Source organism: Anabrus simplex, chromosome 1 (assembly GCF_040414725.1).
Source record: "Anabrus simplex isolate iqAnaSimp1 chromosome 1, ASM4041472v1, whole genome shotgun sequence".
NCBI lineage: Eukaryota > Metazoa > Arthropoda > Insecta > Orthoptera > Tettigoniidae > Anabrus > Anabrus simplex.
Genome location: NC_090265.1, coordinates 498814717 through 498842382, shown reverse-complemented (window position 1 = coordinate 498842382; position 27666 = coordinate 498814717). Strand labels below are relative to the sequence as shown.

General features: G+C 38.1%; 2 protein-coding genes across 2 annotated transcripts in view; one reads left to right on the top strand and one right to left on the bottom strand.

Annotated features, from left to right (window-relative positions):
* Positions 1 to 15006, bottom strand: part of LOC136867916 (centrosomal protein CCDC61) — a 125384-nt gene extending 110378 nt beyond the window's left edge. Inside the window, exon 1 of the mRNA XM_067144739.2 lies at positions 14689 to 15006. Within this exon, the coding sequence (XP_067000840.2) occupies positions 14689 to 14842 (154 nt within the window). The 5' untranslated portion in view covers positions 14843 to 15006. The remainder of the gene's footprint in view (positions 1 to 14688) is intronic.
* A 214-nt stretch (positions 15007 to 15220) lies between these two features.
* mtTFB2 (mitochondrial transcription factor B2) overlaps positions 15221 to 27666 on the top strand; it is an 89421-nt gene continuing 76975 nt past the window's right edge. The window contains exon 1 of the mRNA XM_067135359.2: positions 15221 to 15813. Coding sequence (XP_066991460.2) covers positions 15417 to 15813 — 397 coding nt within the window. The 5' untranslated portion in view covers positions 15221 to 15416. The remainder of the gene's footprint in view (positions 15814 to 27666) is intronic.

The window sequence follows — 27666 nt, the reverse complement described above, 5'->3', positions numbered from 1 at the left end:
TCCCAGCCCAAACTTTGCAACATTTTTGTAACACTACTATTTTGTCGGAAATCGCCCAGAACAAATCGAGCTGCTTTTCTTTGGATTTTTTCCAGTTCCTGAATCAAGTAATCCTGGTGAGGGTCCCATACACTGGAACCATACTCTAGTTGGGGTCTCACCAGAGACAAATATGCTCTCTCCTTTACATCCTTACTACAACCCCTAAATACCCTCATAACCATGTGCAGAGATCTGTACCCTTTATTTACAATCATATTTATGTGATTACCCCAATGAAGATCTTTCCTTATATTAATACCTAGGTACTTACAATGATCCCCAAAAGGAACTTTCACTCCATCAACGCAGTAATTAAAACTGAGAGGACTCTTCCTATTTGTGAAACTCACAATCTGACTTTTATCCCCATTTATCATCATACCATTGCCTGTCCATCCCACAACATTATCGAGGTCATTTTAAGTTGCTCACAATCTTGTAACTTATTTATTACTCTGTACAGAATAACATCATCTGCGAAAAGCCTTCTCTCTCATTCCACTTCTTTACACATATCATAGATACATATAAGAAAACATAAAGGTCCAATAATACTGCCTTGAGGAATTCCCCTCTTAATTATTACACGGACAGATAAGCTCCACCTACTCTAATTCTCTGAGTTCTATTTTCTAGAAACAGAGCTACCCATTCAGTCGCTTTTTTGTCAAGTCCAATTGCACTCATTTTTGCCAGTAGTCTCCCATGATCTACCCTATCAAATGCCTCAGACAGGTCAATCGCGATACAGTCCAATTGACCTCCTGAATCCAGGATATCTGCTATATCTTGCTGGAATCCTACAAGCCTTGGATAGGTACCAATGCAGTCCATTGACCTCCTGAATCTAAAATATCTGTTATATCTTGCTAGAATCCTACAAGTTGAGCTTCATTGATATAACCTTTCCTAAAACCAAATTGTCTTCTATCAAACCAGTTAATAATTTTGCAACTGTGTCTAATATAATCAGAAAGCATGCTTTCCCAGAGCTTAAATGTAATACATGTCAAGCTGACTGGCCTGTACTTATCTGCTTTATGCTTATCACCCTGTCCTTTGTACACCGAGGCTACTTTAGACTCTATTCACTTGGTATAGCACCTCCACGTAAACAGATCCCCTTGTGTGTGGGGGTGGTACAATACATTCACGGTATCTCCTACCTGTTGTAAGAAGCATGAGTTGGTGATGACAGTTTCCCCAGCTGAGTCTGGCACTGGTTGGGTTGGGCTCCTTGTTTTCAATTCTCCAATCAAACCTCTTGTGGTCAACTCCTGTTCTTTTCCAATCCCGATGGCATTACATTTGTGAAGCCTAACAAGCCTTTCATTTCTTTTGCCGATACCTTCATTTTTTAAAGTATAGGTAAGACATCTTCCAATTCTCTCTCTGATTAGTGTTAAGAGAGGATGCTGTCCAGTGGTACTTCTTCTTAAAGCAATATTCACCACCACCTCATGTAAACAGCAATCAAATACTGCAAGTACTGTACCGGTATTTCAGATATAGTACTATATCACAGCCCATTGCTAGTACATCCGTAGAAATATTATTTACAACTGATTTTCTAGTTTTCAACTTTTATATCTGTTTGAGAATACTCTATATTATTATAAATAAATTTCAGTACCTGGCTAGTATTAATCACCTCCTCTACATGGACATTATCCTTATGCCCAACTATCTTTATGTCTTCTTCTTCTCCTCAACCCTACAGTTTGTGGGTAACATGCATGTCTTCCAAATGTTTCCTTTCTTTGGACAACAGCTTGGCAAGTGGCAATAGATGTGCTTGCCTTTCATCCTGTCTATAAATTGTACTCTTTGTCTTCCTTTGCTCCTTCTACCTCCCAGCTTTCCTTCAAACAAGGTGGTGCACCAGTTAGAATGACAATGCAAGTAGCAAACAAAGCTATTTCTTTTCCTGTTGACAGTTTCAATCAAAGTGGTTATGTCATTTTTCTCTTTTGAGAATGTTCTCATTTGTGACTCTATCAGTCCAAGGTATTCTTAGGAGTTCATACCAGCACAATGTATCAAATGCCTTAAGTTTCAATACTTCTGCTTTTTGCAGGGTTTATGTTTCTGACCCATAGCTTACAATATCTCATACAAAACCTCTGCTTCCAACAAAAACATCATGAAATATCACAACACAGAGGGAAAGATAAACTAAATTTAGTCACTTCACAACACACACAAAAGAACCTTCATCAAAGGATGTTAGGTAGATTTTCAATTTTCATGAAAATATATGCCTTTTTTCTTGAAATGAAAAAAAGCTTCTACTGGAACTTCATGTTACTGCCTGGGTTGTGAGCCTTGTTTTTCTAGTAGATCTTCTTCTTCTTCATCCATTCCCTTTTCCAGATTCTCGCTGGGTAGGGTAGTGTACCAGAGCCCTCCACCTTACTCGATCTTCCCACCATTCCTCTTCTAGTACTTTATTGCTATCGACTTCTCTATTTGCAATACAGTCCACAACAGAGCTCCTCCATCTCATTCTAGGCCATCCGCTAGGCCTCTTTTCCAGTCTCTGTATCCATGAATGTTCTCTTCGGTATTCCTGGCATGCTCAACATGTGTCCAGACCATTTTAGCTTTGCTATATCAATCTCTTCTTGAAGTTTACACATTCCCACGCTTCTCCTTATTCCCTCATTTCGTATTCTATCTTGTCTTGTCTTTCCCTGTATGCTCCTCAAGAACCTCATTTCAGCTGCTTGTACCTTACTTAGGTTCCGCTTAGTCAACGTCCAGGCTGCTGAAGCATAGGTCAGTATAGGTTTATAATAGGATGAGTATAAAACCTTCTTGCATCTCATTGGCACATCTTTGTTCCATAAAATGTCTCTCACACACTGGTAGAAACTTGCAGACTGCTGTATTCTTAAATCAATTTCTCCATCCAAACTTCCATCTTGTAACATCACACGCTACCCAAATATTTAACATTTTTCACTACTTCAAGAGGTTCATTTCCTATTTTTATCACTCCCCTGGATTTTCTGTTAGCTCTCGTCATGATCAAAGTCTTGCTTTTTGCAGTACTAATCTTCCTTCCAAAATTTCTTATCTCCTCATCCCATAAATCAACTTGTGTCTGTACTACTTACTCTCCCCAAACTACAATTTCATCAGCAAAGAGCATAAACTTTACTTGCTCGCCCATCATCTTCTCCTTAATATTATGTAGAATTCTACCCTGATGATAATGAAGAGTAAGAGAGACAATACACTTCCCTTGTCTTAAGTCTGTCTCAACTCTGAACCATTCAGTTTGACCCACTTTGGTTCTAACACAGCTTTCACAATTTTGGTACAATGCTATTACCATCTGCATTGTTTCATTCCCAATCTGTGCCACTGTCAATGTTTTACATACCAAATTCCAAGGGACACTGTCATATGCCTGTTCAATATCTAGAAATGTTACTACCACGTCCTTTCCATATTCCCAATACCTTTCCATCATTTGATGCAATGTAAATATTGGGTCAAATGTGGACCTGCCTCTTCTGAATCCATACTGGTGTTCTGCCAATTTTACTTCTACTCTGTCTCTTATTCGTTTATCCAAGATTCCTTCAAGGATCTTAGCTGTATGAGGTATCAGTGTCACTCCTCTGTAATTTTCACATTGTTTCCTGTCTCCTTTCTTGAAAATTGGTATAATGACCCCTTTAATCCATTCTTTTGGAACATTCTTTTCTCTCCATATTACTATGAAGAGTCTATACAACCACTGTAGACCAACTGCTCCTGCTGCTATTATCATTTCTATAGTGACCTTGTTAATTCCAGCTGCCTTGCCTCATTTCATTCTTTTAGTGGCCCACTCAATCTCAGTCATGGACACCACGTTTTCCTATCTTCCATCTGTATTAAAGCTGGTTCTTCAATTTCTCCTTGTACTGAGGTATTTTGCACGTTGTAAAGCTGTTCAAAGTACTTTCTCCACCTCTGCAATATATCCTGCTTCTATGTCATCACTTCCTCCTGTTCATTCTTAATGAAGTTAGCACCTTCACCTGGGTTTTTCTTATTTTTAACCCACTGGAATAAGATCTTTTTTTCTTCCAGTTGTATCATCTTGCAGAGATTCAGTGAATTTTTGCCAGCATTTCTTTTTCCCTTCTTGAACAACCTTGGAGCACAGCTTCTTGCAGTGCCTGTATTCTGTTTCACATTCTGTTGTTCTGTTCCTCAGCCATCTTTCTTCCTTTTAACTATATCTTTTACCCTGTCATTTCACCAGGGCATTTCTTGATCTTTCTTCCTGCCTGATAATCTTCCACAGGTCTTTTCTGCAGACTCCACCATGACTGTTTCAAAGTATGCCCATTCTTCTTTGACCCCTCTGATATCTTCCTTAGGTATACATGTTTTAATGTGTGTCTGGAACTCTTCATTTATTTCCTTCTCCTGCAATTTCCACACCCTTAGCTTTCTCTGCCTAATCTCAGTCATCTTTTGTATCTTCCCCATCTTTAACTTAGCTATCACAACTCTGTGATCTCCTTTGAAAGATTCACTTGGGAGGGCTGTTACATCTACCAACATTTTCCTGTTACCTTTCTCGACCAAAATGTAATCTATCAGTTTTGATTTTGTTATCCCAACTATATCTTGTTATCTTTTGACTGTTTTTCTTTCGAAACCATGTGTTATCAATGATCAGCTCATTTCTTCTACAAACATCTACCAAAATATCTCCAGCCTTGTTTCTCTTCCCATATCCAAATGGACGTATAATCTCTTCATCTCCTTTTCTTTCTTGACTTACTTGGGGATTCATGTTTCCTATAATCATAACTTGTTTGTCCTGTTTATGGCCTGCCAGATATTCAAGGTATTCCTCTAGATCCATATCTGCATTTCCTGTTTGTGGAGCATACCCATGAATTATATCTGTAACACCAGTTTCAAGGCTCAATCTGACCTGTAATCAACCTGTCATTTATGTTTTCCACCAATTCTAGGTATTACTTTACGTCTTATCTAATTATGAGACCTACAACATTTTTGGCTTCTCTTTCTCCACTATAGTACTTTATTAATTTATTTATTTCCATGAGTCTAAACAGAGTTTCCTCCATTTGATAAACCTATGATATAAGAGAGTAAATAAAACTACAAAAAACTAGGAAAACTAACCATAAACAACAGCTACAAAGAGAAGAGAAACAACAGAAACTCGGCAACACAGAACAGAACAGTACAAAACTCAAGAAGAGGAGTAGTAGTTACCCCAAGCAGTGTTAACTGCGAGATGAAGCCTGGTGTTAACCAGAAGCCCGGCGTTAGCCAGAGGATCGCGAGGTTGCTCGCAAAGAGAAAATGGCAACAGGTTAACCCAAAAGAGAGGCTAACAAACTGCCTCTCCTTTCCTGATTGATTCAGCAAGACTTAAATTACACACATTCCATATTCGCTCGTGACCTATCCCACTGTGCTGAGACTTGCTGAATCAATCTTATCATTTCTTCAGTCTGCTGAGTTTGTGCCTTCATTCCTCTCGAGTTTCAACTTAATGGCAACTTAAGATTTAAATTCATGTCCAATTGTCTCTCTCTTATTTAACAGCACCTAAGTCTACACACACATTTCTTTTCTCTGTAATATATCCCAAATGATTTTTCACGACCACATATTTCAATTTTTTTACACATAATTTTTTATCAGCACTTAAATACTGATTCAAAATCCCTCTCCTATTCCATTCATTAATCACCCACCCAATAATTTATTTTCTCATCACAGTGTTTTAATAACTCCTGCTGACTTACACTCATAAACTTCATTCTCACATTTTCTGTTTCTTTACATTGACCTACCAAGTGCAGGTCATTGTTCACTTTTCCACATTAGACAATGAATTATCTTTATTTTTGATATACCCCTTATTTTTATACAAACCCAAAAACCACCACAAAAAACCTCCTCTCACCGTTCTATCCACGTTACTAATATTTATCCCTGAAATTTGAATTACCTTGTTAAAAAAACTAAGGGATGCTCTCTCTCTCTCTCTCTGTACTCCTCCAACTGTTGTTGCCTTTGTATGTCCTTAATCCTCGTTATAAATGATCTCTGACTTTTACTGCCCCTACTACTCCAGACCTCCTGCCACATACATTTTAATCTTCGACAGCCAAATCCCAGCATAGATACTTTTCAGTTGTTGCTGGGAAGCTGCTTGCAGGACTATACCCCCCTACCCTCTCTTTAAACACATTCAATAGTTAATTACCCTCTTTACACATTTCACTTCTATATACTCCCTACACATGACTATCGCTCCAGCATTTGCTGTATACTCCGGGAGTCGCATTACTGTCTTACTAAAGTTACAAATGATTTGATTTAGCATATCTCTTTTATCCTCTAAACCCCACAATTCAGCCCCATACAGTACACTGCTCAACACTATTGTCTTTAACACCAACCTTAGAATTCTATAATTTATACCTGGGAACTTTGTCTCTTGGATTTTGACAACTGATAAAGCCGCCACCCCCTTCCGTTTTGCTCTTTTAATTTGATCCTCCCATCCACCTCTTCTATTTATAAGCACTCCTAGATATTCCAAAATTTCTACTTCTTCAATCCCCTCTCCCTGGACCACCCATTTCCTTTCCTTCTTTCTTCCCCTATTCCTACGCACTACCATCGCCTTCGATTCATTATCGTTAATTTTCAGGAACCACTTCCTAGCATATTCCGAAACCACATCCAAACTTCTCTGCAAACCCCCCATTGTTACGGCCAATAAAATCACATCATCAGCAAAAATCAATCCTGAGATCTCTAAATCGTTTACTACTGGCGCTGCCCAGTAATTTTCTCCGTGACCTTGCAGTATGTTGTTTATGAATAGTAAAAATAAAATCGGCGATAACTTGCAGCCTTGTTTTAATCCTATCCTACAATCTATCAGACTGCTTACTAAATTTTCTTCCAGTTTAATACAACAGTAGACATTCTTGTATATCGCCTCAATCGCTCAGATAATCTTTCTTGACATCCCCATCATTCCTAATTTTTCTATTAATGCTCTTCTGCTCACTGTATCAAACGCTTTTTCAAAATCTATGGCCGCTAGATATACTTTACCTCCTTTCCTATTCAGATACTTTTCCAGGATCATCTTCACTGTTGTTATATTATATCTGTCGTCCTTCTGCCCTTTCTAAAACCACCCAGAAAAACTGACAGGATCGACTGCTCTTCCGCCCAGTCTCTCAGTCTTTTCACTAGTACTCCTGTGTAAATCTTACTCAGGCAGTCTAGTAAGGTTATTTACTCGGGAGATTTTTGTCACCTTTCCTTGTATATGTTGGGCATATAATCCCTATTTTCCATTCTTTTGGAAACCTATTGCCATCAAAGATCCTGTTGAATAGTTTTACTATGCCCTCTATCATCTGTCTGTGTTTACGTATTTCTTTCCAAAACAAGTTGTTGATACCATTGTTTCCCCCTGCTGACCTACCCTTAAGTTTACCTATCACCTCTAGTACTTCCTCTTTAGAAATTTCTTTATCAAGCTCATATATATGTACCTCTATATCTCTCCACAAGACCTTTTCCCCCTATATAATTCCATTTATCCTTTAATAATTCTCAGTAGTAGTCCACCCATTGATCGTAATCAATACTCGGTTTATCAATCCTCTTACCCCTCCTTATTAATTCTATTTACTCTGTCCCATACTCTCTCAGGTTGACTGAAGTATTAATCACTACTGATCTGCATTTAGGGCAGTAGCCCAGGTGGCAGATTCCCTATCTGTTGTTTTCCTAGCCTTTTCTTAAATGATCGCAAAGAAATTGGAAAATTATTGAATATTTCCCTTGGTAAGTTATTCCAATCCCTAACTCCCCTTCCTATAAATGAATATTTGCCACAATTTGTCCTCTTGAATTCCAACTTTATCTTCATATTGTGACCTTTCCTACTTTTAAAGACACCACTCAAACTTATTCATCTACCGATGTCCTCCCACGCCATCTCTCCACTGACAGTTTGGAACATACCACTTAATCGAGCAGCTCGTCTCTTTTCTCCCAAGTCTTCCCAGCCCAAACTTTGCACCATTTTTGTAACGCTGCTCTTTTGTCGGAAATTACCCAGAACGAATCAAGCTGCTTTTCTTTGGATTTTTCCCAGTTCTTGAATCAAGTAATCCTCGTGAGGGTCCCATACACTGGAACCATACTCTAGTTGGGGTCTTATCAGAGACTTATATGCCCTCTCCTTTACATCCTTACTACAACCCCTAAATACCCTCATAACCATGTGCAGAGATCTGTACCCTTTATTAACAATCATATTTATGTGATTACCCCAATGAAGGTCTTTTCTTATATTAATACCTAGGTACTTACAATGATCCCCAAAAGGAACTTTCACCCCATCAACGCAGTAATTAAAATTGAGAGGACTTTTCCTATTTGTGAAACAACCTGACTTTTAACCCCATTTATCATCATACCATTGCCCACCATCCATCTCACAACACTATCGAGGTATCCCTGCAGCCGCTCACAATCTTGTAACTTATTTATTACTCTGTACAAAATAACATCATCTGCAAACAGCCTTATCTCTGATTCCACTTTTTTACACATATCATTGATATACATAAGAAAACATAAACGTCCAATAATACTGCCTTGAGAAATTCCCCTCTTAATCATTGCAGGGTCAGATAAAGCTTTGCCAACTCTAATTCTCTGAGTTCTATTTTCTAGAAATATAGCCACTCATTGTCACTCTTTTTTCTAGTCCAATAGCACTCATTTTTGCCAGTAGTCTTCCATAATCTACCCTATCAAATGCCTTAGATAGGTGGTCAATCGCAATACAGTCCATTTGGCCACCATTTGATTCATCCTGCATTCCCTATTGACTCTGTTTGTTCCCTCATACAAAATTTCTTCCTCTCAGAAATTTTAAGTTTGTATTCTTTTCTTAGTTTACAGATAACTCTATTTATGCACTCCTTCCATTTTTTCTATTTTCTTTTAGCGACTTCATGACTATTTTCCTTAATTCCTTATTGTACCACCCTTCTTCCCTTCTCGTCTTTCTTCTCATACCTCTGTCGATCTGTGCTACCCTTTTAATACTAGGGTGGGTAATAAAGATATGTATGTATGTATGTATGTATGTATGTATGTATGTATGTATGTATGCATGCATGCTACCCCTTCAATTGGGTATTCAATTAATTCCGACACACTATCAATATTGTCTTCCCTCAGCGCTTCCTCCCATTCACACCTAATTAATTGCAGTTCATTTTTCATTTTCTATAAGGGCATCTAATTCCTGTTTTACATTCTCTGACCATTTATATTTAATGTAACTTCTACCCTTCTCAACATCCCTCTTTTCCTCTCCATCTTTACCCTCTCCCTCACTTCTTTTTATCATCACCCAAACTGGTGCATGGTGGGATTCAACCCAGTCTCCTATTTCAATCCTAACATATCTTTCAAGCTAATTACTAAATCAATGACACTTCCCCCCTGTGCTGTGATATATGCCAACTTCCCTTCCCACCAGCCATTCAAAATACAAAATTTACCTGCAGCACATAATTCCAAGAGTTGTGAATCATAACTATTTCTCTCCTTATCTTCACTATGTCTTCCTCCCCTCATTATCATCTCATCCTCTTTGCTGAATGTTCGGCACAGCTCACCTATCCTAGCATTCCAGTCACCATATAGCAGCATTCCATCTTCATTAAATTTCCTGCCTATAATACTTGTTTCCAATACCTTCTTTTCTCTCTCTTTCTCCCTCAACATAATGAACCTGACCCAGACCACCTCTTCCATCTCATTCTCGATGTCCTCTATTAGCTCACTAATCTGTTCCTTTATTAAAACCACTATCCCCCCACGGCGTTCTACCCTTGTTGCGCACTTTTCTCTTGGATTTGTACTTGACCACAAACCCCCTCCACATTATCTCCATCCCTATTTCTAGCCACGTCTCTATGAGTGCCACATTGTCAAAGCTTTCCACTACTTTTATAACCTCCTCATTGCCTAACTTACTTAACAATCCTTCAATATTTACAAACCCTATCTTCCAATCTAGTTATAACTTACCATCCCTTGCATCTCCATTTCCTCTCTTATTTTTACTTCTCGTTATTATGGCCCTCTCTCTTTCTACTTCCATTCCCTCTTTTTTGGAAATTTTGGGGTGCTCTTTGCTCTCCTTGTCCTCAGCACCTTTAGTTTTCTTTCCCCACAGATCCCTTAAACTCAGATTTCTCCCTTTGTTCAAGACATCTCTTCCATTTATTTCATCCTGCAAACCTTCACCGTTGCTATGCACATGTCCACTGAAGGCTGGACTTGCCAATCCTTGAGTTTCTCCCTCCACCAACACCTGCTGAATCCTCATTTCTGTTTCTGAACTACACTGGACACTGACCCCTTCCATGCCCTCGTCTCTTACATCGCCGCGCCCCTCCACTCGCTCTACGACCTGCCTGTCATCTTGCCTTGTCATCAGGGTTTCTTCCTGTTTGAGTTTCTCATCCATTTGTTGCAGCTTCATCACTGGCCACGACCTCACCCATCTGCCGTTGGATACCACCAGCTGTTGGACCCTGATGTGCGCCCTCAGTCCTTGATGCCTCGCTTTCATTAAATGCCTCCTTAAAATTTTCAAGCACTTACTACCCTCACTTCCCATGCCCCTTTTAACCCATATTTTCTCACCTTGTAAACTCCTCGTGTTTCTCACAACAATATCAGCCATCAAGGTAGATAACAGCTTCACTTTAATTGGCCTGTGCCCTCTCACTTTACCTACACTTCCTGCACCACTGATGTCCACTTCACTGAACTTAATCTTCATTAAGTTCTGAATAACTTCCACCACCTTATATATTATGTCCACTTTGTTTTCTTTCACTCCTTCCTCCACACCATATATAAATATACATTTCCACATACGTTCCTGACTGCTGTTTGCTTCTTCTTTCCTTAGTTTTGCCACCTCTTCTTCCAAATTTTTTTTACGTTCTCTCTCATTATCACAATTTCTTCCTCATTGCTTCCCGACTTGGCCATTCACTCTCCCATTTTTTCTTGAATCCATCTCCTCATATTGTCAAACTCCCTAGATTTGTCCTGGATCATCTCCTTGATCTGGTCTAATGGGCACGCTTCTTTCACTACCTCCTTAATAACTTCAATGTCATCCCAACTAATATTGCCACTCGTATTCGGGCCAGGGTTCAATTCCACACCCCCAATAACTAGTAGCACAGGTATCACAGCTGCCACCAAAACTACCCAGTGTGGAAGTATATTTGAAAATGAACAACAGGACCAATAATTATGTCCCCTACAATTGCTACCCAGACATTTTTTGGATGATATGGTGGGGACTTTCTACATTTCAGAGATGAGTGTCATGAAAATTCAGTACTCCATCTCGTGTACAACAAGATTCACCAGTAGCGAAATTCTGGTAAGGAAATCTGGCTGTTGCCGTTTCTTACTCAGAAACGACTGACAGAATCGCTCCCTACAGGGAAAATCTGTGTCTCGAAGGTGCCAAATATCGTCGTTGCCGGGACAAAACCTCATATGTGATCATATTTTTGGAGATATACTGACCTGCAACACATACATTATGAAGAGCGAGAATGCCTTGACAATTTTCACACAATATTGCATCTTAGATGACATAACCTTACTGGCCAAAGTTCTAAGCTAAAATATTTCACATAGGAGGTTTTGTCCTGGCAGTGACGATATGTTATACATAGTATGAATACAAATGCTGCTGTTCCCTAAGTGTTTGATGTATAACACAGTGAAACACATCGTCATCATTGGCTATTCCTCTAATGCTCCTCCCAGGGTCATTTCGACCAAATATAAAATGTCTTCTTCCACTATAAATAAAGGTTCTTGTCGTGAACAACTCCTTCCAGTAAAATTTAGGCTGTAGTTGTCCATTTTCTCAAAGTCTCTGAAGAACAGTGAAAGCCCATTCACTTGGTTTTGGTTGGGAAAACATTACTGATACATTCACCCTGCCCTTGCTCAATTAGGCCTACATCTTGGCTCACCATAAATTAAAATAATACCTTCATGATTTGATAAAACTATCTTGCCTATACTCAAGAGCTCGTACCCGTCTACAGGTCACAGTGCACTGACCTCGAGAAACATTGGCTCTGCGCAAGTCTGTTTCTCATGATGATCTGTAATGTGATGTCCTTCCACTCACGAGTTGTACACCTGCTCAGAGAGCCCAGACCTTGTGCAGGCCTGCCCTAATGTAGCCTACTTGGTACTTCTGTTGACCATTCGTGGGTGAAAAAGCTTATGAAAATCACGTGAAATGATACCTGAATACGATACGATAATGTCGAGATAGAGGAAACTAAGGCCAAAGAAGTAATAAAATTTACATATGATAACAATGACATTTACAATAAGTTACAAAAGTTGAAAACTAGAAAAGCGGCTGGAATTGATCAGATTTCTGGGGATATACTAAAGACAATGGGTTGGGATATAGTACCATATCTGAAGTACCTATTTGATTATTGTTTGGTCGGAGGAGCTATACCAGATGAATGGAGAGTTGCTATAGTAGCCCCTGTGTATAAAGGAAAGGGTGATAGACATAAAGCTGAAAATTACAGGCCAGTAAGTTTGACATGCATTGTATGTAAGCTTTGGGAAGGCATTCTTTCTGATTATATTAGATATGTTTGTGAAATTAATAACTGGTTTGATAGAAGGCAATTCGGTTTTTGGAAAGGTTATTCCACTGAAGCTCAACTTGTAGGATTCCAGCAAGATATAGCAGATATCTTGGATTCTGGAGGTCAAATGGACTGTATCGCAATTGACCTGTCTAAAGCATTTGATAGGGTGGATCATGGGAGACTACTGGCAAAATGAGTGCAATTGGACTAGACAAAAGAGTGACTGAATGGGTTGCTATATTTCTAGAAAATAAATCTCAGAGAATTAGAGTAGGTGAAGCTTTATGTGACCCTGTAATAATTAAGAGGGGAATTCCTCAAGGCAGTATTATTGGACCTTTATGTTTTCTTATATGTATGATATGTGTAAAGAAGTGGAATGAGAGATAAGGCTTTTCGCAGATGATGATAAACGGGGATAAAAGTCAGGTTGTGAGTTTCACAAATAGGAAAAGTCCTCTCAGTTTTAATTACTGCGTTGATGGGGTGAAAGTTCCTTTTGGGGATCATTGTAAGTATCTAGGTGTTAATATAAGGAAAGAACTTCATTGGGGTAATCACATAAATATGATTGTAAATAAAGGGTACAGATCTCTGCACATGGTTATGAGGGTGTTTAGGGGTTGTAGTAAGGGTGTAAAAGAGAGGGCATATAAGTCTCTGGTAAGACCCCAACTAGAGTACGGTTCCAGTGTATGGGACCCTCACCAGGATTACCTGATTCAAGAACTGGAAAAAATCCAAAGAAAAGCAGCTCGATTTGTTCTGGGTGATTTCCGACAAAAGAGTAGCGTTAAAAAAATGTTGCAAAGTTTGGGTTGGGAAGAACTGAGAGAAAGAAGAAGAGCTGGTCGAGTATTGGAAAGGTGGTGTTAACTATTATTCTTGTTTTAATGTTCATAAGTGGTATGTTCCGAGCTGTCAGCGGAGAGATGGCGTGGAATGACATTAGTAGACGAATAAGTTTGAATGGCGTTTATAAAAGTAGGAAAGATCACAATATGAAGATAAAGTTGGAATTCAAGAGGACAAACTGGGGCAAATATTCATTTATAGGAAGGGGAGTTAGGGATTGGAATAACTTACCAAGGGAGACGTTCAATAAATTTCCAATTTCCTTGAAATCATTTAGGAAAAGGCTAGGAAAGCAACAGATAGGGAATCTGCCACATGGGCGACTGCCCTAAATGCAGATCAGTATTGATTGATTGATTGAAGCAGCGTAGAGGAGAGCCTTCCTTTATGCTAGCCAGGGAACCACCAACAACCTGCTCCTAGAAGCAGTCTTATATAGAAGAATCCAAACTGAGACTGTGCAAATCCGAGATTTACGACCATTTCCTGTTTTGCTATTGGTCGGCTTGGGTCAGCTGTGGTGACAATATGTTTTCTATTGCCTCTGGCATCTCTTGGAGTCCTGCTACAATGTGATAAAAGTCGTCCGAGCCACGCTATGTTTGACCTAACCTATCTTTTGCGAAGTGTCAACGGAAGCTTTACGCATATGCTTATTAAGACATAAACATTTGTTCATTATAGCAACAAGAGGCATATACGGTTATCCAAAACTTTAGTGCAAAATATTTAGTAAATATCTCTAGATGAACCACCTTCCCCCGCATACCGTATAATTACCGTAGTTAGTTTGCCATATATGCCTCTTTTTGCTATAAACGACAAATGTTTATGTCTTAATAAGCATATGTATGTTATTTATGAACAGGTAAAACTTTTTCTCTTCAGCACAAAGGCCAGTTAGTCTTGGACTAGCCAAAAAAATAGGTACAGCCCCTATACGATTTTCCATCATTAAATGGACGTAGCATTTATAAAAGTACAGTAAGGTCATCTTTCGTGATCAAATATACCGTATATCACTTACAGTTTGCATCGTAACAACACTGCCATTCCTCGGTTGTATATTTATCAGTCACGCTCATCTCTAGACTATTACCACTAATGATATTCATTTTGACCAAGTATTCCTTCCCTTTAAATGTGCACGTTGTAACCAAGTTAGGTTGATCTGACATCATATTACACCGAAAATTAATCGTTATTATACAAAAGCTTGATTAATGGGAATGTACGATGACTTCGACGTTCAAAGTATCTGGAAATCGTCATGCTGTAAAATACTCAGATGGGTGTAATTGTATCCCCTAAACACAATTTAATTCTCCCGCACCAGCAAGGTGCTGTTTACATATTATATTTTCCGATTCCGACCAACGAACTGAACTAAATACGTCAAAGAGAATCGCAGAGTTAAAGACAGTCCATTTGATCTGGGAGATTAGATGAAATGCTCAGTAGAAACAGCATTGGTATCCATGAGCCGTAAACTATATTATCTTCATGAGTAAAACTACTTTGGAATTCAGAGACGTAGTTGTCAGCCAATATCAGCTGTTTCCGCTGGTGTTCTTGGAAAGAGGCGGAATTTAACTTGGCGATGTGCTTAGGTTTTTGTGCATAGTATATATATACTGTCACCACTGTCACTATGTGATATATATGTATATTATACATAGTGTACTCTTTGCATAAAACAACAGGTTTATATGTGGTTTTGGGTTTATTGCTGTGGTTGTGAATTTTTACTGTATCATGCGGCCTGGACTTTTAACACGTGCACGTAATATATTACGCATTTATTCCCGTGTCAAAGATTCATTTGGAAATTCACAATTGACCAACGGCAGAATGGCGATAGAAACAGATTGTTTTTCTCCAGCGTTTATTACAAAAGTCTTCAGTTCCTCGGCTTTGTCACAGAATGATGTATTAGAAGATGGTAAAAATAAAGAGTTCATTTCTCAAAAAGGCCAGCGAAAAGGAATCAACAAATCAGAAAATAACAACTCTGTACTGTCCAAAGAAATGAGAGAATACTTGTCATCTAAGGAATCACTCTCAAGAGTTAGTGATATAATGCCTCACTCATTTCTTAAGAGACGGAAAAAATCTGGAGAATCTCTGTACGTTGTTGATGATGATGTTGCTAGTAAGTTTTGTTCCATCCTTTTGGAATATTGGGGACGATAGCATAGGCTTGGGAAAGGTTGTTAACTAAGAGACCAACCTGTGTTGATGGGGTGAAAGTTCCCTAAGGGGGATCACTGTAAGTACCTAAGTGTTAATATAAGGAAAGATCTTTATTGCGGTAATCACATAAACAGTATTGTAAATAAAGGGTACAGGTCTCTGCACATGGTTATGAGGGTATTTAGGGGTTGTAGTAAGGATGTAAAGGAGAGGGCATATAAGTCTATTGTAAGATCTCAACTAGAGTATGGTTCTAGTGTATGGGAACCTTACCAGGATTTCTTGATTGGAGAACTGGGAAAAATGCAAAAATAAACAGCTCGATTTGTTCTGGGTGATTTCTGACAAAGGAGTAGTGTTACAAAAATGTTGCAAAGTTTGGGCTGGGAAGATTTGGGAGAAAGGAGATCAGCTGCTCGACTAAGTGTTATGCCCAAGCTGTCAGTGGAGAGATGGCGTGGAATGACATTAGTAGACGAATAAGTGTGAATGGGTTTGTTTTTTTAAAGTAGGAAAGATCATAATATGAAGATAAAGTTGGAATTCAAGAGGACAGATTGGGGCAAATATTTGTTTATAGGAAGAGGATTTAGAACCTTAAAAACTTCTTGTTTTGTAACTATTTCTGGAAAACATAGCTAACCTTTCTTGAGGAAGTCAGGTCATTTAATCAGAATCATATGTTTGGCATTAAACATAACATGCTATAGCTTTCATCATCATACATCAATATTAAACATAATTCTTAGGAAAGAATTAGTTGTAAGGTTCCACCTATTCAGTACTTATTATCATCTATTCACAATTAAACAGTCATGCTTAAACTGGTACATGTTTTGGCCTCTTTATGGCCGTCTTCAGCTAGGTTCAAAAGGTTTTTAATCACATGATGGGGATACGTTTTAGGTAGAATGAATATACACATTAAAAACAATTCATATGAGTTAAAATGGGTAATCACATTGTTCTTTAAAAATTGTATAAAAAGCTTATTTATTTAAAAAAGTGTTCTTGGATTGAACTTTGTTGAAAATTATTATTCATTGGAGAGACGATATTTATAATGAAACGGTGAGAATACCAGTCGGAAGATACTGGAAAAGTCCATGACCACTTCACTCGATAACATCAACATCAGGGGCTGGTAGGCATGTAACATAATTTTTAAGAATACCGGTAGTTACTCTAGTCAACTACTGTATTAAAATATCATGTTCCATATTAACATCAAAACAAATACCTTGTAATACGTAAGATAGACAGTACTGTACAACAGCTACAGAGAACACCTCTTCTAGTACCTTTCAACATAACACCGTTTCATTATAAGTGTCGCCTCTCGTTGGCTGAATGATCAGCGTACTGCCCTTCGGTTCAGAGGGTCCCAGGTTTGGGGATTTTAATCACTTCTGATTAATTCTTCTGGCTCAGGCACTGGGTGTTTGTGTATGTCCCAACACTCTCCTCTTCATATTCAGACAACACACCACACTACTAACCACCACAGAAACACGCAATAGTGATTACATCCCTTCATATAGGGTTAACGTCAGGAAGGGCATCTGGCCGTAGAACAGGGCCAAAATCCACATGCGCGACGCAGTTTGCACCCGTGGCCCCACAGATGTGGGAAAAGCGGTAGAAAAAAGAAGAAGATTATAAGTCTCGTCTCTCCAACAAATAATAATTTTCAACAAAGTTCAGTCCAAGAACACAGGTGGAGAACATTCAACTCATTGAATCGTTCATTCATTCATTCATTCATTCATTCATTCATTTATTCATTCATTCGTTCGTATACCTCTTCAGTGATGCCTGGGCCACCTATGATGGCTGATGGCGGAGCTGTTGAGGTCCAAACCAGCCTCCGGGCTGAGCGTTCAACATACATTCATTCGTACAGTCATTCATTTCAAGTATAGAATTCATGCTAGGAACAAGATTCGCATCGAGAAATGTTTTATAATATTATATAATGTGTATGTGACATAGTTGTTGGCTTAAGATGATAACAGTTTAGAAATTTCATATCGATCGATCATATTCTCGATTCAATTCAGATTTCATTTTCATTCAGTTGGCAGCACCAGGCAGCACTATCGATACCGGGACAGCTCCCTCCTTACTCCTCACCCCCGTACACAAATGCAGCAAGATAAAGTGTGCGGATAATACATGAATCTGTGCTCGTGAAGTTGACACTCACCGGGAAATTGCTGAACAAATGCGTCACGTATCCGTCGAGCTGACATGTACTTAAAATTAATTTTACATGCGAAAATACGGTGTTGCAGTGATAACTGTCACACCATGTTAAGAGCTGAAATTCAGACTGGCGACTAATGCTTGCGGGGTCGACATGTGCCCACTCCTTGCAAGGTCAAGAACTATGCGCGCGCCTCCAGTACTGCAACTTAACATGTCGGAGAATAAAAATGCTGCTTGGACGGTCTTGATTTATATGAGAAACCCTATATACTAAGAAATTATATATATATAAATTCATTACTGTTAGGATAGAGAGCTCAATGAATAGTGGCTTACAGTGAGAATAAGGGAGAACATTGATAATAGTGCAAACAGCTTTCTTTTGCAACATTGAAATATCACCCCTATGCAAACTATTGCCAAACTATATTAAACAGTACCCAAATATCAAAAAGATTCTGAATATATATATATGCTTTAATTTCTACATGCTTTACATAATCTGACACAAAATGATTTGTGAATCAATCAAACACTACTGATCTGCATTTAGGGCAGTCACCCAGATGGCAGATTCCCTATCTGTTGTTTTCCTAGACTTTTCTTAAATGATTTCAAAGAAATTAGAAATTCATTGAACATCTCCCTTGGTAAGTTACTCCAGTCCCTAACTCTCCTTCCTATAAACAAATATTTGCCCCAATTTGTCCTCTTGAATTTCAACTTTATCTTCATATTGTGATCTTTCCTACTTGTAAAGACACCACTCAAACTTATTCGTTTACTGATGTCATTCCACGCCATCTCTCCACTGACAGCTCAGAATAGCGATGCGTCCTGGTGGGTGGGCTATTTACCAACTGATGAGCCCAACTTAGCACACTTGGGGCGAAATGCTGGCAACCAGGAATGAGTTAGCTGGAAAATTTAAAATGATATAGATGTTGATTCCCATAGGGAATCTGAAATATTTGTTCCAATTATAATAATGGATCAACTACATTGATACATACCACTTATGATATAGATGTTGATTCCCCTAGGGAACCTGAAATATTTGTCTCGAATGAGGAAATTTATAATACCAATATAAATGATCCGTTATTGGACATTATAAATTTTCCAGCTAACTCATTCCTCATTCCGTGGCCTCCACGGTATGCACTAGCCATGCGTCTTGGTGGGTTTGCTATTTACCAACTGATGAGCCCAACTTAGTGATGTCCCCTTCAAATTTGGCTATCTTTAGAATATTTATGACAAGTCAACATTAAAAGTTTTATTGTTCACCGGGAGCTGTATTCATCATTTGCAAAGCTGTGTGTGGGCACCAAACTGATTTTTTCTGTCATTCAGAAGGGCGATGTATTGATCCGTGTTCGACTGAGTGCAGGGTAGATCACGTGACAAGCCTGTGTTTCCAGCGTGCCATGCGCGGACAACCTGTGCTGCGAGCAAACTTCGAGAACAGTCACAGCCAATTATAAGAGACCCTGTGAACCAATGATCGTCTTTAAAAAGTACACGCCTCCCGAGCCAAGACTATAAAATGTCAGGTTTGCAGTAAATCACTCTCTCTGCTGCTGATCTCTACTCTGCTGATATACACTGCTGTTACTCTGCTGCTGCTACTTTTCATCGTAAGGACATGGAAAGAGAACTCTGGCGTGCGAGTAGCTAAAATTAGTGAAAGTTTATTAGCAACTCTTATGGAGTGAATCTCAACATCGGAGATCCAAGTTTATTTCTCCACGAGAACATTTAGTAATCCAGCGTGTGTGAACATATTTTAATATTTGTCGTCTTAGTTGCAGCCAACACTCTGGAAGGTGATGGAATTCATCCCAGTGAATCGCTGTGTACATCAAAATGGAGTATTCCTCTACAATGTGCATCTTAATTTCATCGTGGGATGTCTACTGCCATATCTCCATGACCTTCTAAGTATGTGAGGCGCATCTGGTCAGAGAAGGTGACTGACCGGGGAAATGCCAGAATGACTGACTGCATGCAACCTGGAGTCGAACCTCATCTAAAACTTGAGTACCATTTAAATGTTAATTTTCTTTCTCATCTTTGTAAAGCTAGAGGATCTTTCTTCTCTAAATCGTAGCTCTATTAGTTCTTGTTGTAGATAAAATTATTTCATTTTTCATTTCTTGAGGTGTCATTGTAGTCAAGTGACTGAAATTTGAAACCTATTAGATTAGCTGTGTAGTCTGTCTTTGAGTGAGTTCCCATACATAGGAGTTAGACAGATCTAAAAATCACTGACCACGCGATAAACTTCATTTGTTTGCCTGTGATATTGAAATAATCTGGATTGGAGTTACGTGTAAAATTTGTGAGATAGGATCGAACTTAGTGTCATTTTAAGATCACTTGTATTCTTTAGGATCGAGTCATCTAATTTCATGACATTTCATGAGGACCGATAGATCTAATAATCATGTAAATAATAATAATAAAATCAAGTAAAGATCGGGTTAAAAATGGAATTAAACGGTCGTGAGCTATAAATTATCTTAGATTCCTTATATGTGAGATTTAATGTGCTCAGTTCATGATGCGCCTGGAATATGGCTGTCCTCCGGGATGTTAGTTGAATAATTTGTTCCCCCCCTTCCACCCCTCCTCCCCTACCGCTCCTCCCCTCTCCCCTCCTAATCCAACAATGGCCGCTGCCCAGACCTAAACTATCCAACACGCTCTGTTCCTCTTCATCTCGCGCCATAGCTTTACCGCCTTATGTCCCGCAATAAACATCATAGAAACCTGCCCCTACCCTACACGTAACGCTGCAACAATACACACCACCAATACTGGCACAGTCAACCTCCAAACTCTCAACAATGTATTCCTTAATACCTATTTTATATTCTTGTCAAGCTGAATACCGGACCTATGAAGATTACAAGATTAATTTGTGCATCTACAGAATGGTTGTTAATGAAGCTATGTAATATAGAGAGAAACTTTCAAAGGTGGTTAAATGAAGAAGTTATATCATGTTCAAGATCATGCTTCCACATCTCTGCACAGTATTTAAAATACAATTTACCGTTGCTCTTTTATAGCTATTGTTGAGAGTTAAAGAGAATTTCCTGTTGTGTATGTTTATCAGGAACTCAAGGGAGACTTCTTTAGTTAGTTGGAACATAGAAAGAATGATGAACTCTTCTCAGAAGAACTCTTAAGATTTCACCTTACCTTTTCCTGCCTGCTGGCTCTTTAGAAAGTGTGTGCGTGTATCTTGTATTCAGGATTCATTCAAGGCAAATATTTTCGCACTGCAAGTTGTGTGGTTAAGCTTATTTTTAATATGTATAATTTTTGCTTTCTCAAAAATGCATTTGTTTCTACATTCGTCCCTGTTTTTATCTCCTCGTAAGATGTGGATTGTTTAATATAACACCTTGTGTAAAAAATTGGGTTAAATGAAAGAGTTATATTATATTCAAGATCATGCTTTCACGTCTCTACACAATATTTAAAATGAAATTTACCGTTGATCTTTATAGCTATTGTTGAGAGTGAAGAAGAATTTCCTGTTGTGTATGTTTATCAGGAACTCAAGGGAGACTTCATTAGTTAGTCGGAACATAGAAAAAATGATGAACTCTTCTCAGAAGAACTCTTAAGGTTTCACTTTACTTTTTCCTGCCTCCTGGCTCTTCAGAAATGTATGCGTGTGTGTTTTTGTATTCAGGAATCATTCAAGACGAATATTTTCGCACTACAAGATATGTGGTTAAGGTTATTTTTAATATGTATAACTTTCCCTGTTTTTTATCTCCTTGTAAGATGTGTATTGTTTAATTTTCCTGTTGTGTATGTTTATCAGGTACTCAAGGGAGACTTCATTAGTTAGTCAGATCATAGAAAGAATGATGAACTCTTCTCAGAAGAACTCTCAAGGTTTCACCTTACTTTTTCCTGCCTGCTGGCTCTTTAGAAGTGTGTGCGCGTGCGTTTTGTATTCAGGAATCATTCAAGGCAAATATTTTCGCACTGCAAGTTGTGTGGTTAAGCTTATTTTTAATATGTATAACTTTGCTTTCTCAACGATGCATGTGTTTCCACATTCGTCCCTGTTTTTATCTCCTCGTAAGACGTGTATTAATTAATGTAACACCTTGTGTAAAAACTGGGTTATCTGAAGGAGTTATATCATGTTCAAAATCATGCTTTCACGTCTCTGCGCAATATTTAAAATTTTACCGTTGTTCTTTATAGCTAGTGTGGAGAGTGAAGGAGAATTTCCTGTTGTATATGTTTATCAGGAACTCAAGGGAGACTTCATTAGTTAGTCGGAACATAGAAAAATGATGAACTCTTCTCAGAAGAACTCTTAAGGTTTCACTTTACTTTGTCCTGCCTGCTGGCTCCTCAGAAATGTGTGCGCGTGTGTTTTACATTCAGGAATCATTCAAGAAGAACACTTTCGCACTGCAAGATGTGTGGTTAAGGTTATTTTTAATTTGTATAACTTTTGTTTTCTCAACGATTCATTTGTTTCCTATATTCGTCCCTGTTTTTATCTCCTTGTAAGATGTGTATTGTTTAATGTAACGCCTTGTGTAACATAAATGCCTACATGCTTGCCTGTTTCCCATTTTGGCTGATGATGACGCAAACACAGCGTCGAAACTAGTTCCAAGTACAAATACATGTTATAAATAAAATATAACTTTTTTGTATTGAAAAGGTGGACCGTTTTAAGTTTTTCCTATCATCCTTCTCAGTTCAATACGGACAAAAAATGAAATTCTTAGGTTTAAATAATTTGTTAATTGGAGAATTTATTATTGGTGAATGACTTGTTGTTATGTCTTTGGGAGCACAATGCGACTTATTATAAGTGGAGCACATGTTATATATATTTCATGAATAGGGAGTAATAATAATGCGATTGAGGCTCACAAACGCGATATTTGCGACTTGTAACCCATGTGATGATGATGAATATGGAATCTTATTGGAATCTTCAAATAAATTTCAGAAATTTAGATGAATCTCCATCGTTGTTTGAGGAATATTTCAATCCAAGTGATATCACGAATTTCGATCACTAGCCACTATTGAAGAAAGAGTATTTCCATACACGAATTCATCCTCCGGAACTATTGATGTGACCATGCTAAAAATAATGGATAAATTTATAGGGGCAGAACTCGCTGTAGATAGTGTATATAAAAAGTACGTGTTGCCTTGTGTGAATGTGGTGTGTGTGTATGTTGTAATTATGAACATTTTCCATGTTTTTCGATTGTTTAATGTGATTTGATCTGGTCGTGCATTTATGGCAATGGCACAGATTGTGTTCAACGTTGTTTACCACCATGAAGACTTGTTTAGCGCACCTTGAGGAAAAATTTGATAAGATTAGTGTCGAGTAAGACTAGACTAGGATTTAATTTGCAATTTCTAAAGATTTAGATGAAAGATCGTCTCGTTAATTTTCGCAAAGGCAAGCGATTTGTAAATTAATCTTCAATTAACTCACACGTGGATGAGAAAATTTTCAATACATTTACTGTATATTCAAATTCCGAAATATTTTCAAACTAACTTGAAACTTTGAAAGCTATGCAAATATAAAAATTTAATGTTCACAAACGGCATAATCAACTTGAATTCAAGTGATAATGAATAATAATAATTAATTAGAAGGATAATTATTTAGGAAATGTGAATTATAATTACCATGAGAATTATTTAGTGAGATACACTAGTTGGTAAATACGATCGTGTGATGATATAAAAAATGCTACACAGACAAGGTTAGTGATTATTAATAATAATAATAATAATAATAATAATAATGATAATAATTAATTATAAAATTTTGGAATTAATTTTGATTTTTCATCAAAGCTTAAATTGGTGTTATTAATGAATGTTACTCACTTTAAATACTGAAATTCATCAGAATTCAATATTGACCACGTGTTGAGATTACTATAAATTCATGGAACCTTAGGTTGATTTTTCTGTGGAATAATAAGCGAGATAACTGCCTACTAATTTTGTGCAAATCTTTATTGAAGTCTCTGGACTCTTTCACTTAAATACTTTAATTTTTAAAGGCAGTAAAGGCCTAATTTTTTTTTGTTGCTTTTCATTCCAGAACAGTAAAGCTGGAGGACGAGGATTACTTTGGTTATAAAGCGCTACATGAAGATCAGACATTATGAAAATTCATTATAATAAATCCAGCAAGGATATTTTTGTGTTTTGAACGCTTGTGTTAATAAATGTAAGAGTGTTGTTTTTAAAATTTATTTTTTGCTTAGTTGTCACCCCTTTTCCCTTAAATGCCTCTAAAAAACGGAAAGCCAGGAACGAACGGTCCACCTCGGGATCTCTCGCTCACTGGCTGGGCTTAGCCAGGCAATAATTGGGGGCAGTACACTGGGGCGAAATGCTGGCAACCAGGAATGGGTTACACTTTACAAAGGTGACATTTTTTTGAATGAATCCTCCTAATTCAATACATCATATATTCCATCATTAGATGGAGTATTAAAATTCAAACATATTTCGCCTCGTTTGAGCCATCTTCAGTGAAAAAAAGGTGGGGGGGATGAAATAATTTACATAATACAAGCTAAGAAATGCCAAAAAAACATAATGAAGGAACAAACAAAAGAGAGCCTATACAGAAACAAAATTAGCACAATATACAATATTTATATCATCATGTGGAGCAAAAAACAACTCGCTGCGATAAAATTCAGTGAAACGGGGGTTGATACAAAACGTAATTGAAACAAAAAACTGTGCTAACCTAAGAAGAAAAGAAATGAAAACAAATGATACAGATGAAAATGAACAATAAGTGCACATAGTGAGGTTGCAGACCTCTTAGTTTACAAAATATTACAAAATAAAAAAACAGAAACCTTAATATAATTCCCTTCCTCAGAATTACTCATACCATCATTCAGTGCATTTATTTAGATTTTTCCGATAGCCATACCAGTAATGAGATATTGTCAAAAGTTTATTATAAAACTGTTAGATTCTTCGGTCTGTTGAAACTAATTTATGAATTTATAAACTATCTGAAAAAGTAAACATATGATGATAGAATTATACCTGAAAACAGAAACAAACTTTTAAAATTAATTAAGTTATTTCTCAATTATTATTGTTGCGTTCTTTTTTCCGAGGTGTAATTCTGTTCTCATATGTTTTTTTCAGCTAGTTTTATAAATGTATTTATTCATAAATTAGTTTCAACAGACTGAAGAACCTAACCGTAATAAATTAACTGCGTTGAAACTGAAAAGAAATGGCTTCAGATAAGAAAAAAAAGTTTCTTGTACATGAAATAATCATAAATTGTTTACTAACATTGCATTTTCAAACATTTCTGAGAGAATTGGCGCAACAGATACCGAATGATTACTGCATTCTGACCATGGTAGAGTGACTCATAATCCCCTTTTTGTTGGTTCAGTCCTAGCTCAGATAGGCAATTTTAGAAGGCTGGACAAAAAATCTTGGCATTCCATGTTGTTAACATGTTAAAAACCTCTAATAGAGCATTCATTGTTACCCAACAAAATTAATAGATAAGTAAGGTGTGGGTTACTGTAGTCACGTCCTAGTTCGTGAACCATGGGCAACGGCTGAGTGGCCTAGTAAGTGGTCCTGAGAGTCGGGATACCAGTTGCTATGGAATGGGAGTGGGCATCTCGGACATATTCTGAGTCATGGCCCTCCTTGTGCTCAGGCGGCTAGAACTATGCAATTCACCGGTGGTCCATAACCCATTAGAGGAGAGATCCTCACTTGGACTATGTGCAAGTAGGGTAGCATCCTGCTTCATGAATTTACCGAGCTCAGAACATTTTAAGCAAGCCTCGGACCTATGGGAGTAACGGAGTCCCACTCCCATTTGACAGGCGAGGGACTATTTGGAAACAACTTGGCGAACAAAATGGAATTCGATGGGAGCTATCAATATTAATGAGGCTTATGGAAGAAAGAAGGTAGAACTGGCTGAGTCAGCAAAGAGGATGCATCTGGATGTTTTAGGAGTAAGTGATATTCGGGTAAGGGGAGATAACGAGAAAGAGAGAGGAGATTATAAAGTGTACTTAACGGGTGTTAGAAAGGGAAGGGCAGAGTCTGGGGTAGGGCTCTATATCAGGAATACCATTGTGCGCAACATAGTTTCTGTTAGGCACGTAAATGAGCGAATGATGTGGGTAGATTTGTCAGTTGGAGGAATTAGGACTAGAATTGTCTCCATGTATTCACCATGTGAGGGTGCAGATGAGGATGAAGTTGACAAGTTTTATGAAGCATTGAGTGACATCGTGGTCAGGGTCAACAGCAAGGATAGAATAGTGCTAATGGGCGATTTCAATGCGAGAGTTGGGAATAGAACTGAAGGATACGAAAGGGTGATTGGTAAATGTGGGGAAGATATGGAAGCTAATGGGAATGGGAAGCGTTTGCTGGGCGTCTGTGCTAGTATGGGTTTAGCAGTTACGAATACATTCTTCAAGCATAAGGCTATTCACTGCTACACATGGGAGGGTAGGGGTACCAGATCTATAATAGACTATATCTTAACCTACTTCGAATTCAGGAAATCTGTTAGGAATGTATGAGTTTTCCGGGGATTTTTCGATGATACAGACCACTATTTGATCTGTAGTGAACTAAGTATCTCTAGGCCTAGGGTAGAGAAGGTGAAATCTGTCTGCAAACGAATAAGGGTAGAAAATCTCCAGGAAGAGGAAATTAGACAGAAGTACATGGATATGATTAGTGAGAAGTTTTGAACAGTTGACAGTAAACAGGTTCAGGATATAGAAAGTGAATGGGTGGCATACAGGGATGCTGTAGTAGAAACAGCAAGGAAATGCCTAGGAGCAACTGTTTGTAAAGATGAGAAAAGGTGAACATCTTGGTGGAATGATGAAGTGAGAGCAGCTTGTAGACGTAAAAATAAGGCTTATCAGAAATGGCTCCAAACAAGGGCCGAGGCAGACAGGGATTTGTACGTAGATGAAAGAAATAGAGCGAAACAAATAGTTGTTGAATCCAAAAGGAAGTCATGGGAAGATTTTGGTGATAACCTGGAAAGGCTAGGTCAAGCAGCAGGGAAACCTTTCTGGACAGTAACAAAGAATCTTAGGAAAGGAGGGAAAAAGGAAATGAACAGTGTTTTGAGTAATTCAGGTGAACTCAGAATAGATCCCAGGGAATCACTGGACAGGTGGAGGGAATATTTTGAACATCTTCTCAATGTAACAGGAAATCATCCTGGTGGTGTTGCGAACAGCCAAGCTCACGGGGAGGAGAAAAATGATGTTGATGAAATTACGCTTGAGGAAGTGGAAAGGATGGTAAATAAACTCCATTGTCATAAAGCACCAGGAATAGATGAAATTAGACCTTAAATGGTGAAGTATAGTGGGAAGGCAGGGATAAAATGGCTTCATAGAGTAGTAAGATTAGCATGGAGTGTTGGTAAGGTACCTACAGATTGGACAAAAGCAGTAATTACACCTATCTATAAGCAAGGGAACAGGAAGGATTGCAACAACTATCGAGGTATCTCATTGATTAGTATACCAGGCAA